This window comes from Canis lupus, chromosome 32, assembly GCF_003254725.2.
Source record: "Canis lupus dingo isolate Sandy chromosome 32, ASM325472v2, whole genome shotgun sequence".
Taxonomy (NCBI): Eukaryota; Metazoa; Chordata; class Mammalia; order Carnivora; family Canidae; genus Canis; species Canis lupus.
Genome location: NC_064274.1, coordinates 38,641,798 through 38,658,445, shown reverse-complemented (window position 1 = coordinate 38,658,445; position 16,648 = coordinate 38,641,798). Strand labels below are relative to the sequence as shown.

The 16,648-nt window shown below is 37.9% G+C and overlaps 1 protein-coding gene and 1 long non-coding RNA gene across 2 annotated transcripts in view; one reads left to right on the top strand and one right to left on the bottom strand.

Annotated features, from left to right (window-relative positions):
• The window catches only part of LOC112671727 (uncharacterized), a 38,761-nt gene extending 23,309 nt beyond the window's left edge, over positions 1 to 15,452 (bottom strand). The window contains exons 1-2 of the long non-coding RNA XR_004811451.2: positions 15,116 to 15,452; positions 8,393 to 8,452 (exon numbers count right to left, since the gene is read on the bottom strand). This is a non-coding gene — a long non-coding RNA (uncharacterized LOC112671727). The remainder of the gene's footprint in view (positions 1 to 8,392; positions 8,453 to 15,115) is intronic.
• Positions 7,766 to 8,348, top strand: LOC112671725 (protein S100-A10-like). The gene has a single exon (XM_035709784.2). It carries the CDS (start codon positions 7,774 to 7,776, stop codon positions 8,065 to 8,067), a length of 294 nt encoding a protein of 97 aa, XP_035565677.1. The 5' UTR covers positions 7,766 to 7,773; the 3' UTR covers positions 8,068 to 8,348.
• Positions 15,453 to 16,648: the final 1,196 nt, after the last annotated feature.

Genomic DNA, 16,648 nt, shown 5'->3' with positions numbered 1-16,648 from the left:
AAAGATGTTATTCCATTGTCTCTGGCTTCCATATATTTAGTCAGCCATCTATTATTCTCATCTAAGATTGTTTTTAAGGTTTATCTTGTCTCAGTTTTGAGTAGCTTGCCTATGATGTACCTAGACAAGATGTTCTTTGTATTTATCTTGCCTGGTGTTTACCGAACTTTTTAGTTCTGTGGTCTGAGACTTTAATCAATTGTTAAAATTCTTCAGCTACTCTCTTTTCACTTTTTTTTCCTGCCTCATTCTCCTTCTCATTTCCTGGGACATCAATTACATATATACAAGGCCACCTTATGTTTTCCAAAGATATTTTCTTTTAGTAATTTTATTTATTTATTTTTTAGAGAGAGAGAAAGAGAAAGAATATATGAGCAGGACGGAGGGGCAGAGGAAGAGGGAGAGAGAGAATCTTAAGCCAACTCCATACTCAGTACAGAGCCTGACTCAGAGCTCAATCTCACAACCCTGAGATCACGACCTGAGCCAGAATGAGTCAGATGCTTAACTGACTGAGCCACCCAGGTGCCTCTGCATAGTAATTTTTGAATTACCTTTTCCCTTCTCTGTTTCAGTTTTGATTATTTATATTGACCTGTTGCAATAATTTATTGTTTAATTCAGTCTGGTATTAATCCAATCCAATAAATTTTACTTGTCAAATGTATTTTTTAATGAAGTTTATTTTCTGGGCAGTTTGGAATTCACAGCAAGATTGAGCCTACTTAGTATAATAGGGGGGCTCTTAAGGCTTTTTCAGATTCCAATCCAACAGTCCAGTTTAGCTGTTTTCTCCTCTCCTTCACAATTTTTCTTTGACTATAGTAAGCTCACTATTGCATCTGCCTATGATTCCCAGACTACCCCAAGAGGCAAATGGCCACTGACCTGGGAAAACTAGGAAAGATCTGCTTATCTTTGGAATTTATTTAGACTTATTTAATTCCAGAACTCTGATGACTTAAAGTAAAATACATTTTTTAGCTCATCCATTTATCTCTCACAGCAACAATGGAGTTAATGATCTGTTTGATGTCTTTCATCCTAACCAGAAGTGAAAAACAGTGTTTGATACACTTGACTATTCACTCGTCTTTTTCTTTGGCATCCAGGATGTCGTCATTTTCAAATTTTCCCTTGCCTGAATTTCTTTCTTTTTCCTAATGTTGGATTTCCTCAGGGCTCTCTCCTCTATTCTAACCTTTTTCTAATTCTGTTTTCTCTCTCCGGATGATCTGTCTCTTCCATCTGTTAGTGATCCCCAATCCATTCTTTGTCTAGGCTTGAGGGGACCACATGAGAGCGTTAAGCCTTTTTGAAACATAGAATAGCTTTGGAAATTAGAGACTTCTTAAGAACAAAGAATAAATGACTCTAGTTTCTAAAGAACAGAAAAAAGTAAGATTTGGGGCAGGAGTGTTTATTTAAGGAAAAAAACCCATACTTATTGACAATCTTATGTTTAAATGTTTCACTATAATTTGCAGTCTAAGGAGGAAATTATAAATTTTATACAGATTTTTTCATTACCAATTTACAAATATAATTTGCTTTCAAAGAATCATAGTTTTATAAATAAAGTGAAGTGTCATAGTGGTTAGGCAGCCTTGTAAATAGCTTTCAAAAATCATATTTAAAAATTGCACTTGGTCATGAAACTATATTTATGATGACAACACAAATTATTGTGTTATACTCCAATTTACCAATTTCTTAGGAAAAACAAATATGGATATAAAATACCACTTTTATTAGACCATAAATATGTTTCTTGTTAGACCTGCCATTATGTTTGGACCATGGAAATACACACTAATGCTTAATGTTACAGAAAACGAACTTACACTAATCTTACTGTCATTTGTGGAGCTTAAATCAAACTCTACAATAAAGCTTTCCATTTTAGATAATAGACAGATAATCCTGCTCTTATACAGTTCAGAATAATCAAATATTCAAAATTTTTAAAATTAGGCATAAACACCTTATATGTATTGCACATGAATTATTAAAAACAAACCCCCCCCCCAAAAAAACAAAAAACAACAACAACAAAAAAAAAAAAACCCATATCCACTTCAACTTTTTAAAGAGCTATATTTCATAAGTTTGTACAGTGAAAATATCAAAGCAAGGTCTTCCATAATCTCATATTCAAAGCTATCCAAATAAGCACCAAATCCAAGTAAAAATAATGGCCTTGTTATGAAAACACAGCTTCCTTAGACTCTCCTTCCAAATAGATTCAGGAATTCTGGAACTACCACTCCATAGTAGTTTTGCTTCCCAGCTAGGATATAAAATTAGACTTAAATCTCAATATGGCTTAGATTTAACAAATACTTGTCTTGAATCCTAGAATCTCTGACTTGGAACTTTATAAGCCATGAACACTTATAATCTCGGAAATTTGCAGAATAACAAGTGCACATGTGAAATTTGCTTTAAAATACTTCGGCATTGATAGTATAGTTTTATGTATCTGCTCTTTAGCTTAAGTTATACCCTATATTCAATAATTATCATAATTGAAAATTCACATCCAAGGGATGGTCCCCTGAGCATTATATGAGAAAGTGCACACTTCAGATGTAGCTACTCCAAGAGTTTCAGCTATCTGTATTTCTAATCAATACTAGATTTTTCTAATTAAAATAATGAGCATCAAAAATTGGATTTCATTAGGGAATTAATGCTTCTTTGTTATCATGAATATTAAAAGTGAGCTCTCAGGTAATATTACTGATATTCAAGGTATGTGGGTTTCCTTAGGTTTTAGAGACACACTCACTCTTGCATGAAAGGTATAATAATCTAGGAAGCCCTATTACCTGTATCTTTGGGCACAAAGCTTAAGGCCTGGGTCTTAACTGTACTGAGATCAAGACCCTGGAGTGGAGAACTCTGCTTTTCTGATGCCAGAAATAAATTAACCAAATTCTGACCAGAATATTCTTGCAAATGTTTTAAGTAACTGTTTTATTTAAGATGGTCTTTAGGGCACCTAAAAAGACGCAGGCTGGAACTTTATCAAACTTTCAGAAGAGAATTTTGTTCACCCTTGGTAATCTGTGTTTAATAATTTAGTTTGAGATTTGCATTTATTATAATCTAGTAATTAGCTTGTAGGGAAATAGCTAAACTGCACTGCACCATAAACATCTTGGCAGCTACTAATGTGTTCCAAAGGGACCTTAACAGTTGAATTCTATTTGCATCAGTGTTTATCTGTAAGCTGAGAGCTCTGACACTAAATGTTTCCTAAGACTTATTTTATAAGCTTCTCTGAGAGGCTAGGAATTAATGCATGAAAATACACCAGGAATTAGTGTATTGGACAGGTGTTAGTAACTAAACATCTCATAAGGTGTAAAAATTTTAGCTGTTGGGATGCTTGAGTGGCTCAGCAGTTGAGCATCTGCCTTGGGCTCAGGAGGTGATCCTGGGATCCAGGAATCGAGTCCCACATTGGTCTCCTTGTGGGGAGCCTGCTTCTCCCTCTGCCTCTGTCTCTGCCTCTCTCTGTCTCTCATGAATAGAAAAAATCTTTAAAAAATTAAAATTTTAATTTTTAAAAAAAAATCTTTAAAAAATTTTCAGCAGTTGACAGTGGCAACATATTGAATACAAGTTCAGGGGACTCCATAACCACAATTTTGCACATCAGCTATGATTGGAGGTATCACAGATATAGGAGAGACTAGTGAAAGGAGGAAAGAAGAGCGGCAGACTTCTTCTGCACTAGAGGCTATTGGGAATCTGTGAATGTTCTAAGTTAAGGACAGAATACCTATTAAGAAGCACTTTGCCTTACACAATAAATAATTAATGCTTATTAATAGTTTGATAACTCATTAAAAGAAACCACAAATTGATTCCTTCAAAAGCAAGCATATTTTTCCTCATTCAGCTTTCAAATACCCACAATATGTGCTTAGTCACGTTTGTGACTAGAAGGCCATTAGCACATAGCCTACACTGAGCATTCTGTTCCCTCTCAGAAGGCCTGAACATTTTTCTCCAACTTCCAGGATCACCTGTCTCTACATTGCCATTTTTCTCTGGTCCTCTTCCTTCTTAGGTTGTCTGTGTCTTAAAGAGTATTTGGTGATATTTCAGCTATTGGCATAAGGTTACTGGCAGAAACAAGAGATGGAATAGGGGAAAAGAAGAAAGAACTTGGGATCCCTGGGTGGCTCAGTGGCTTAGTGCCTGCCTTTGGCCCAGGGCTTGATCCTGGAGTTTCAGGATTGATTCCCACATCAGGCTCCCTCCATGGAGCCTGCTTCTCCCTCTGCCTATGTCTCTGCCTCTCTCTCTCTCTCTGTCTATCATGAATAAAGAAATAAAATCTAAAAAAAAAAATAATAATACAAGAATTATTTTTTTTAAAGATTTAATTTTTTAAAAATTTTTTTAATTTATTTATTTATGATAGTTACAGAGAGAGAGAGAGGCAGAGACACAGACAGAGGGAGAAGCAGGCTCCATGCACCGGGAGCCCGACGTGGGATTCGATCCCGGGTCTCCAGGATCGCGCCCTGGGCCAAAGGCGGGCGCCAAACCGCTGCGCCACCCAGGGATCCCCATAATACAAGAATTAAATTATAAAAAAGGTACAAGAACAGAACTTTTCTCCAAGTACTAGAACCAAGAAAAATTCCAATTGAGCCTAACATTTAAAGCAATTCCAAAAAGAGATTTTCTGTATCTGTTTTCAGTTGAAAGGAAAAGAAATGAATTCTGATTAACTTATGCTACAGTTAAAAAAAAAGATTTGGAAAATCATACTGCCTCATAGGTAGAGCTCAATAATCAAAATTCAAGAAGAAAAAGAAGGGGACTTAGTAGATGGTGTTGGTAGTCTCTAGAGAGTCACTCTGCCATAAATTACTCTGTTTTAACTGTTTCTGTCTTCATGTATATCCACTAGAGATTCATATTTCTAAGATAAAGAATCACTTTGGCATTGCTAAGATCATTTGCCCACTCATAGCCCATGAGAGTAAAGCACATTTTCAATAGGATACAACAGTACATTAAGAAGATTATTCACCATGATCAAGTAGGATTTAACCCCAGGATGCAAGGCTGGTTCAACACTTGTAAAACAATCAATGTGATTCATCATATCAGCAAGAGAAAAAACAAGAACCATATGATCCTTTCAATAGATGCAGAGAAAGCATTTGACAAAATACAGCATCCATTCCTGATCAAACCTCTTCAGAGTGTAGGGATAGAGGGAACATTCCTCAACATCTTAAAAGCCATCTACGAAAAGCCCACAGCAAATATCATTCTCAATGGGGCAGCACTGGGAGCCTTTCCCCTAAGATCAAAACCAGACAGGGATGTCCACTCTCACCACTGCTATTCAACATAGTACTGGAAGTCCTAGCCTCAGCAATCAGACAACAAAAAGACATAAAAGGCATTCAAATTGGCAAAGAAGAAGTCATAACTCTCCCTCTTCGCCAATGACATGATACTCTACATAGAAAACCCAAAAGACTCCCCGCCCCATACAGCAATTTGGCAGTGTGGCAGGATACAAAATCAATGCCCAGAAGTCAGCGGCATTTCTATACACTAATAATGAGACTGAAGAAAGAGAAATTAAGGAGTCAATCTCATTTAAAATTTCACCCAAAAGTATAAGATACCTAGGAATAAACCTAACCAAAGAGGTAAAGGATCTATACCCTAAAAACTATAGAACACTTCTGAAAGAAATTGAGGAAGACACAAAGAGATAGAAAAATATTCCATGCTCATGGATTGGCAGAATTAATATTGTGAAAATGTCAATGTTACCCAGGGCAATTTACACATTTAATGCAATCCTTATCAAAATACCATGGACTTTCTTCAAAGAGTTGAAACAAATTATTTTAAAATTTGTGTGGAATCAGAAAAGACCCTGAATAGCCAGGGGAATTTTAAAAAAGAAAACCTTAGCTGGGGGCATCACAATGCCAGATTTCAGGTTGTACTACAAAGCTGTGGTCATCAAGACAGTGTAGTACTGGCACAAAAACAGACACATAGATCAATGGAAAAGAGTAGAGAACCCAGAAGTGGACTCTCAACTTTCCGGTGAACTAATATTCGACAAAGCAGGAAAGACTATCCACTGGAAAAAAGACAGTCTCTTCAATAAATGGTGCTGGGAAAATTGGACATCCACATGCAGAAGAATGAGACTAGACCACTCTCTTGCACCATACACAAAGATAAACTCAAAATGGATGAAAGATCTAAATGTGAGACAAGATTCCATCAAAATCCTAGAGGATATCACAGGCAACACCCTTTTTGAACTTGGCCACAGTAACTTCTTGCAAGATACATCCACGAAGGCAAAAGAAACAAAAGCAAAAATGAACTATTGGGACTTCATCAAGATAAGAAGCTTTTGCACAGCAAAGGATACAGTCAACAAAACTAAAAGACAACCTACAGAATGGGAGAAGAGATTTACAAATGACCTATCAGATAAAGGGCTAGTTTCCAAGATCTATAAAGAACTCATTAAACTCAACACCAAAGAAACAAACAATCCAATCATGAAATGGGCAAAAGACATGAAGAGAAATCTCACAGAGGAAGACACAGACATGGCCAACATGCACAGGAGGAAATGCTCCGCATCACTTGCCATCAGCAAAATACAAATCAAAACCACAATGAGATACCACCTCACACCAGTGAGAATGGGGAAAATTAACAAGGCAGGAAACCACAAATGTTGGAGAGGATGAGGAGAAAAGGGAACCCTCTTACACTGTTGGTGGGAATGTGAACTGGTGCAGCCACTCTGGAAAACTGCGTGGAGGTTCCTCAAAGAGTTAAAAATAGACCTGCCCTACGACCCAGCTATTGCACTGTTGGGGATTTACCCCAAAGATACAGATGCAATGAAACGCTGGGACACCTGCACCCCAATGTTTCTAGCAGCAATGTCCACAATAGCCAAATTGTGGAAGGAGCCTCGGTGTCCATTGAAAGATGAATGGAAAAAAGAAAAAAGAAAGAAAGAAAGATGAATGGATATAGAAGATGTGGTTTATGTATACAATGGAATATTACTCAGCCATTAGAAACGACAAATACCCACCATTTGCTTTGACGTGGATGGAACTGGAGGGTATTATGCTGAGTGAAATAAGTCAATCGGAGAAGGACAAACATTATATTGTCTCATTCATTTGGGGAATATAAAAAATAGTGAAAGGGAATAAAGGGGAAAGGAGAAAAAATAAGTGGAAAATATCAGAAAGGGAGACGGAACATGGAAGACTCCTAACACTGGGAAACCCACTAGGGGTGGTGGAAGGGGAGGTGGGCAGGGGTTGGGGGTGATTGGGTGGCAGGCACTGAGCTGGGCACTTGACGGGATGAGCACTGGGTGTTGTTCTGTATGTTGACAAATTGAACACCAATAAAAAATAAATTTATTAAAAAAAATAGAGTAAGGCACATTTTGTATGGGGCAGACCAAAAAATAGCTACTACACACTGAAGCAGAAAATAAACATTCCTATACATAAATAAACATAACTGTGCAATAAAAAATTATGACTTTATAGTCACACCGTCTAGTCAATCATATAAGATATTTGATTAAAGAAAAAGAAGTGCTTTGATGACATTTTCAAGTCCTCCTACATTTGAAGTTATAAGATGGAGAGACGACTGGTCAAGGGTCCCCGCCAGCTGAGCGTCCCCGCTGCGCCTCACGCCAAGGTTTCAACAGATCTCAGCAAGATGTCGTCTCAAATGGAACATGCCATGGAAACCATGATGTTCATGTTTCACAAATTTGCTGGGGAGAAAGGATACTTGACAAAGGAAGACCTGAGGGTACTCGTGGAAAAGGAATTCCCAGGATTTTTGGAAAATCAAAAAGACCCTCTAGCCGTGGACAAAATAATGAAGGACCTCGACCAGTGCCGAGATAGCAAAGTGGGCTTCCAGATCTTCTTTTCCCTACTTGCTGGGCTCACCATCCCATGCAATGACTATTTTGTAATACACATGAAGCAGAAGGGCAAGAAATAGGCACCATTGAGCAACACTCCGCCTGGAGTGAGGTGTCCCGAAGGGTCTCAAGGAATCTGTCCCACAGCTTTCCCCTGTATAAAGGATTCCATGAGCAGATCAGGACCCTCAGAAAATGTACAAATAAAATCCAACCCCCATTTGAGAAGCAGAGAAAGAAAAGTCAGTAAAAGAAAGCCAGATAAGCTTTTGATTTTTATATTGTTTGTTGCATCCTCTTACCCTCAATAAACAAATTCCTTTTTTAATTCCAAAAAAAAAAAAAAGAAGAAGAAGAAGAAGATGGAGCGACTTTCGCCATTATGAGTTCAGGGATAAAACTTACTGTGCATGCTTTCTGAATCTCAAAGGATCAAGTCAAGTCTTTACGTTTATTTTCAAACACCTGAAAAGGAGCAAAGGAATGGAAAAGTCATTGTAACTAAGAGTTTCTCATGCATTTTAAGAGCAGATATTGAGTTTTACAATCTCTACTGAGGAAGCTGCCATAATGTTGATGAAACAGCAGCTCAGGAAAACAGATTTAATTCTGCAAATACTCATGGAATATTGCTAGTTTGTTGATGGCACCAAGAGAAACACAAATAAGCAAAATCTCTCTGGGGAACTTAAAACATAATGGGAAATATAAACTAAATTCTCAAATAACCATAAAGAGTATGGATTATAAAAAAAAAAGGACAGATTACAAGTAATTAAGAAAGTCCAGATATGATGTGAAATGTGGAATTCAACAGGAGAAAAAAAATCAATATTTTCTTATTTCTTACACTTTTTTTAAGAGCTTATTTTTTATTTGACAGAGAGAGCATAAGCAGGGGGAATAGCAGGCAGAGGGGGGAGCAGGCTCCCCGCTGAGGCGGCAGCTGGACACGGGGCTTGTGGGACTGGATCTCAGGACCCTGGGATCATGACCTGAGTGGAAAGCAGAAACCACCAACTGAGCCACCCAGGCACCCCTTATTTCTTACTCTTTTATAGAGACTTTACATTCATCACCTCATTAAATCCTCAACACTATCCTTTGGAGTAGATATTTTTGTCCAAATACACAGACGAACTAAAGCACACAATTAAGCAATTTACCCAATGTTACCCACTTAACAAGTAGCCTCATTCAGCCTCATTATACAACTCTTCACCCCTTCTTGGAGTTGTGCTTTGAAACATATTATAGTGGAAAGACTATGTTTTTAAATACAAGCTCAACAAAAACAACCTTGTCTTTTAATGGTTACGTTTGCTATAAAGAGATTTACAAAGAGAAAGAACTGTAAACTAGATATGTTTCAGTCTTTCATTAAAAGAAACCAAATTGGAGGAACTGTTAGAGCTGGTTGAGTAAAAAAGCACCTACTTACTATTACTTTGACTCAAAGCCCAGTTAAAACAAAGGAACACATTTTTTTTTAAATAAGGGAGGGATTTCTGATTCTAGTACAGAGTTAATACCATGCTAGACACCTCCCCCCCCCAGAAAATAACTGTAAAATCCAGACATAATACAGAAAGCAATTACTCGAAGGCACTAGAGTATAAGCAGTGGACAGACCCTTGCAGTGTGTAAACATCTATAAGGGAAGAGAGGAGCTATACCAAGAAAATTTCTGTTTCCATGGCTTTTAGCAAGAGGCTAAGGAGTGTTGTCATGTCACACACAGGATAGGTGTCAGTGTGAAGATTACAATTTTTCTGCGGAAGAGAACAAGAAACCTAAAATCATATCTACCATCAATGCTGAAGAAAGTGGGGGAAACCCCTGAAGGGAAAGAGCCATTTGGAGATTGAATCCTAAATGCTGTCTACCCATATTTCTTTTTTACTGGCCCCTGAAACATGCATGTGTGGCACAGAATCAACGGAGATTAGCAAAAGCAGAAAAAACGAAAAGAAAAGAAAGAACAAGAACTGACACTACAGTTTCCATCAAAGAAACAGAGTGCACATGTCAATTTCAGCCAAGATAATAGCCTGATAAAACAAAAAACAACTCACTGGAGAAAAATAACAGAATCCAAAATCCCCACAATTTAGTAGTCATAAGTATCTGAAACCCAATTGAAAATTGCTTAATATACCAAAAAAATTAAAATCCGCACATAAAGTGGAAGATGTTTCAACAACAACAAAAAATTAAACAAGATCAATCTTGAGATGAAATAGATATTGAAACTAGCAGGGAAACTTCTGGAACTATTCTGAATGAAATAAAACAAAATATGCTCACAATGAATAAAATAATAAGAAAGCTCAGCAAAGACGTAAGTTAAAACTAACAAAACGAAAACTATTTTTTTTAAATTTTTATTTATTTATGATAATCACACACAGAGAGAGAGAGAGAGAGGCAGAGACATAGGCAGAGGGAGAAGCAGGCTCCATGCACCGGGAGCCCGATGTGGGATTCATCCCGGGTCTCCAGGATCTCGCCCTGGGCCACAGGCAGGCGCTAAACCGCTGCGCCACCCAGGGATCCCCAAAACGAAAACTTTAGAACTGAAATATACAATTGTTGAACTAAAAATTTCACTGGATGAACTTAATAACCTAAGCCTAGAAGAGATAACAGAGGAACAAGTAAATAAAATTGAATAAAGATCAGTAGTAATTATCAAATATGTAAAAATATCAAATTGTGAAAACAGAACAAAAACTCACAGACCTGCTAAATAGCAAACGATTTAAAATATAGATAAAGGGGGGCAGCCTGGGTGGCTCAGTGGTTTAGTGCTGCCTTCGGCCCAGGGTGTGATCCTGGAGACCCGAGATGAAGTCCCACATCAGGCTCCCTGCAATGAGCCTGCTTCTCCCTCTGCCCGTGTCTCTGCCTTTCTCCTCTCTTTGTCTCTCATGAATAAATAAATAAAACATTTAAAAAATATAGGTAGATAGATAGATAATAGATAGATAGATAATGGGCATCCCAGAAGTAGAAGAGAGAATGGAACAGAAAAATTATTTGCATAAGGGCTAAAAATATCACAAATTTGAAGAAACAAAGAAACTTACAGATACTGATGCTGAATGAACATCAAACACAGGAAACACAAGGACACTCTTGCTCATCCTTTTTATACCTATCTAACATTATTTTATCATTGTCAAATCTTTAAAAGATAGATAATATTAGTAGCTTCATTTTTTAGATTAGAAAAGTGATACACATACCAGAAACAAAAAATGTTAGAATACATATACAAGGTCTTCAAGATGATAAATGATCAAAGACTTATCATAGCAGTCTGACTCTGGAGGCCCTGCTTTTATTTATTTATGTGTTTGTTTTTTAATTTTAAATATTTTATTTATTTATTCATGAGAGACAGAGAGAGAGAGAGAGAGAGAGGCAGAGACACAGGCAGAGGGAGAAGCAGGCTCCATGCAGGGAGCCGAACATGGGACTCGATCCGGGTCTCCAGGATCACACCCTGGGCTGCAGGCGGCGCTAAACCGCTGAGCCACCCGGGCATCCAGCCCTGCTTTTTTTTTTATGATAGTCACACGGAGAGAGAGAGAGAGAGAGAGGCAGAGACACAGGCAGAGGGAGAAGCAGGCTCCATGCACCGGGAGCCCGACATGGGATTCGATCCCGGGTCTCCAGGATCGCGCCCTGGGCCAAAGGCAGGCACTAAACCGCTGCGCCACCCAGGGATCCCCAGTCCTGCTTTTAATATGTAGCCTTGCACATAACACTGATCTCTTATCCCTGAACTCTTGAAAAGAAAACTAAAAATATGGAACAAAAAAATATGTATTAACATAATAAAATAAATGGAGACATTATGGCCAAGGAAAAACTGATAATGATTACTAATGACCCATGTCTCGTGAAGTTAATTTCACATACACACACACACACACACACACACACACAAAGGGAAACAAACAGAAAAAGCCATTCATAAGCAAGTTAGAAAATATTAGATTGGCCTTAAACTATTGTACAGCTGGGAGCAGAATACATCTATTTTAAATAAAGCCTACTTGAAATCCAGCCAACTAAGTACAATTCAAACCTTAAGTACTCAGAAGAGAAAATTCCATATGAAAAAGCCCTGTTCATAAGCTCTGAAATTTTTATACTTCCATCAAAATGGTTAAGACTAAAAAATTAGATATTATGGTCACAAAATTAAATATAAGATTATAAATCTTAGTGATGTTACTATCAAATACTAATATCAAATTAGTAATAAATACTTGGAAGCAGATGAGAAAGTGGGAATTAGTGTAGGTGTATGAATCAATTATTTCTATGTAACAGATTACCTCAAAATTAAGCTGCTGAAAGTAACACACATTTATTATCTCACATAGGTTCAGCTTGTCACATAAGACAGCCCTATTCAGTGTGGGAGAGAATGGCACAGGGGTGTGAATACCAGGAGGAGAGGTGTCAGAGGCCATCTCAGCAGTTGGCAACACCATGTGTTCACTTCCCCATCTTTTACGATAGGGAATTTATTAATACTGTCCAAAGTTGAAACATGAGATTACATAACAACTCCAAGCTTTCCAAAGTTTCTAAATAGCATGAAACTATTAAAGAGATTTATTTTCAAGTGGCTTTAATTCATTTTGGTAACTATATTAGAGTTTTTTCTGTCATTTGTCAACAATTTAGACCAGAATTATCCCCATGCCATGACAAATTCTCTTAGTAAAGTTTATAGCTTATACAGAATGATGCTATTCTTAATCACAGGATTTCTCTATGGAGTTTAATCTTATTTTATTTTGGAAATGTGATTTAACTTCTAATCTCTCATTTTAGCAACATTGTGAAGAATACTGACTAGTAGTAGGCTTTTATACCTTTTTAAAATCTATTTTACAAAGTTCAGATAAAGAAACTAACAATTATAGAGAATATACAGAAATAATATAAAAGCACTGGAATGTCTAGGTAAAAATAGAGAAAAGTCACCCTTTTGCAATATAGTAAAAAAATCATTTGGTCTGATTTTTAAGCTCTTCTATTCGCTATCTTGATCTTATCATTCCATCTCATTTCCCATTTTTTCCCAAAAGAGGACTTGATTCTTTAAGATCAATGTCTTCCTGTCAAAAACGTGCTATTTGAAAACTATCAAGAATCTGGAGTTGTTTAGGCAGCCGGAGTGGCTCAGCGGTTTAGCGCCACCTTCAGCCCAGGGTGTGATCCTGGAGACCCAGGATTGAGTCCGGCATCGGGCTCCCTGCATGGAGCCTGCTTCTCCCCCTGCCTCTCTCTCTCTCTCTCTCTCTCTCTGTCTTTCTGTCTCTCTCTGTCTCTCATGAATAAATAAAAATCTAAAAAAAAAAAAAAGAATTTGGAGTTGTTAAATAATGTTACCCCATATTTCAACCTTGGACAATTAATTCCTTAATATGAAAGATGAGGGAAAAAAACACAGAATAGAGCCAGCTGCTAATATGGCCTCCCAATGATTCTGTTCCTCCTTTATTTTCTACAGTGGTTTATATCATGTCCTTAAAGGAATGTGATTTAAGCATGGACTTCCTCTCCTAACTTTTCCAACCTTCTACTTCTCTATCAAAACTTTAGGTTCTGATTTTAGAATTTGTCTTATTCTTCCTTCTTCTTTTTATGCGCTTTCTAAGGCAGTATTATTCCTAACCACCCCTAACTGAGAGGAGGAGTATAACTTTTAACCAATAGGACCTTGTCACAACAGGAACTCTCTAGAAATTAGGAAAATATAAGGACCCCGAGCACCCTCTTCTTATCCCCGCTGAGGTCATCTGAGATTCTGCCTCTGAAGTGAAACTAAGAAAGAGAATTCAAAGGCTAGTCTCATGATGAAGAAGTGATATTCTCTGAAGTTTATTGGTTTTGGTTAGTTTTCTCATTTCTGCTGTCCTTGAAGGCTGCTATTTCATTTTAAAGAAACATTTAAAGCAATTTGTCCTCTGGTTATCAGTAAGCAAGGAAAGTGTGCTGAAATCAGGTATTGGCTGGATTTTATGGGATAGGATGTTATAGGACTTACTATTTATTCATTTAGTCATTTCATGAATATTTATTAACATTAACTATGTGCCAACCACTACTCTAGGTCTCAAGGCTCAGTGATGAACAAAAATAACAAAATCTCTTTTCTCACAGAGTTTACACTCCTATGAATTGCTTGTTTTCCTTGCAACATTCATTGGTATGCCAGTTATACATTCCTGCATAAAGAAAAACACCTATGGGAGAATTTATTTTTCAAAGATGGCCCCAACACTCTCTCCCACCCAACATGCTCTAAATACGACTCCAACACTCCTACTGAACATGGGGTTTAGTAGGGTGATGAATTCATCCTGGCTTTCCTAGAACTTTTCTGATTTTAGCACTCAAAGTCCTGTGCCCTATGAAACCCCTCAGTCCCAGGACATTCTGGACTTAGTCACCTGAAATTTATCTTCCCCTCCCTTAATTTAGGTGGCTTATGACTACATCATATGTGACTTCCAAGAATAGGTCACAAGTGGCAATAGAGCAGTCATGTCTCTTAGAACCTAGCACCAAGCTCTGAGGAAGCCCATACTAGGCTATGTAAAGAGGCCATATGGAGAGGCCACAAAGCCACTGATGTTCCACCCAACAGTCCAGCTGAAGTCTTACCTAATAGTCAGAATCAACAACCAGAAATGGCAGGAGAAATGTCTCCATATGACTCAAGCCCTCAGCCATCAAGTTACCACCAGCTTTCAAGTATTCTCAGATTAGACGTTGTGAAGTAGAGATAACCCTGCCTGATAACCCTGCCCTGTCTGACTTCCTAACCCACACAAGCATCGAAAGATAATGGCTGTTACTGTTTTAAGTCACTAAATATGGGTGTGATTTGCTATTCAAGAATAGGTAACTGACATACTTTCCCAAAGTTTGGTGACTTAAAAAAACAACATCCTATTACAGTTTCAATTTAAGGACTAAGAATTCAGGCTTACTATGGCAGGGTGATCTTTCTGATCCTCACAGCACTAACTGAGGCTACTTAGTGGTAATCAACTGGCTAACAGACCGCTCTGAAGAATCCAACACTGCTTCACTTACCTGCTTGGCATCCAGGAAGCTATCACTGGAAATGAGGGTTAGCTGGGACTGCCAGCAGAAGGACTTCTCCAGCAAGGAAGGCTCAGGTTAGGCAGATTTCTTATGTGGCAACTCAAAGCTTCCATACAGTGTTCTGGTAAACTCCGATAAAAGCTGCAAGGCTGGGATCCCTGGGTGGCGCAGTGGTTTGGCGCCTGCCTTTGGCCCAGGGCGCGATCCTGGAGACCCGGGATCGAATCCCACGTCGGGCTCCCGGTGCATGGAGCCTGATTCTCCCTCTGCCTGTGTCTCTGCCTCTCTCTCTCTCTCTGTGTGTGACTATCATAAATAAAAATTAAAAAAAAAAAAAAAGCTGCAAGGCTTTTTAGGACCTACCTTCAAAAGTCCCAGAAAGTGTTTTCCACCATGTTCTACTAGTTAAGCAAGTCACTTAAAGCCAGCTCAGATTCTAGGAGGGAGGACCGGACTCTACTTCTCAATGGGAAGAGTAGCAATCAATTTGTAGCCAGGCTGTGTCTTCCATATTTGGTATCACAAGAACAATACATGAGCATCAGGAGTTAGGATGGTAAGATTGAGACTTTAAAGGTAACAATGCATGCATCCCTCTTCTTTACCTTTAGGTTGAGATATACCCCTCAACAGCTATTTGGATACTCAACTAGATGTTACCTTTTTATGGTTTCAAAGGCCATTATATTAAGGTCAGGATGTTGTGTTGTGTGTATCTAATAATGGCAAATGCCAAGCTTCTGTGTTTAGATGCTAGGAATTTAAAATGGGCCATGTGGATCACTACTATATGTTACTTTTGTATTAAGAAAAATGATAAAAGTTATCTTTAAAACTAAGATTCTCTGAATCTACAGCTAATCTTTATTAACAGTGTGGGAAAATCATATAAATTGTAAATGAATATAGGAATCAGTGGAAATTCCAAGTATAAGGTAAAGGATAAATATTCTACATAAAATAAATTTCAGACTTGATATTTTCATCAATACATGTTGTTGGGGATCCCTGGGTGGCTCAGTGGTTTAGCACCTGCCTTCAGCCCAGGCCATGATCCTAGAGCCCCAGGATCAAGTCCCACATCAGGCTCCCTGCATGGAGCCTGCTTCTCCCTCTGCCTGTGTCTTTCTCTGCCTCTCCCTCTCCCTCTCTCTCTGTGTGTCTCTCATGAATAAATAAATAAAATCTTTAAAAAAAAAATACATGTTGTCACAAAGTATTTTTCTTTGTGTCATAATTGCAAGTAGGATTCTGCCAAGAAGTCATTAAAAGCAAATTTAATATTAAGCAATGATTTTTATGACAATAGCTGCCTTCCAGCAAGCTGTCTTAGGCACATGGAGCTAGTGGTTATTTCAGTGACTTACAATCTTCATTAATGTCATCATCAGTGAGTGACTGCTGGATTCCTGCTTCTTGACTTAGGTAGTTTCAAGGTCTCCAAATTTCTAATCCATTTATTTGATTTGTACATTCCATACTAAGAATCTAAGAATGCTTTCTTAAAGAAATTTTATTTGA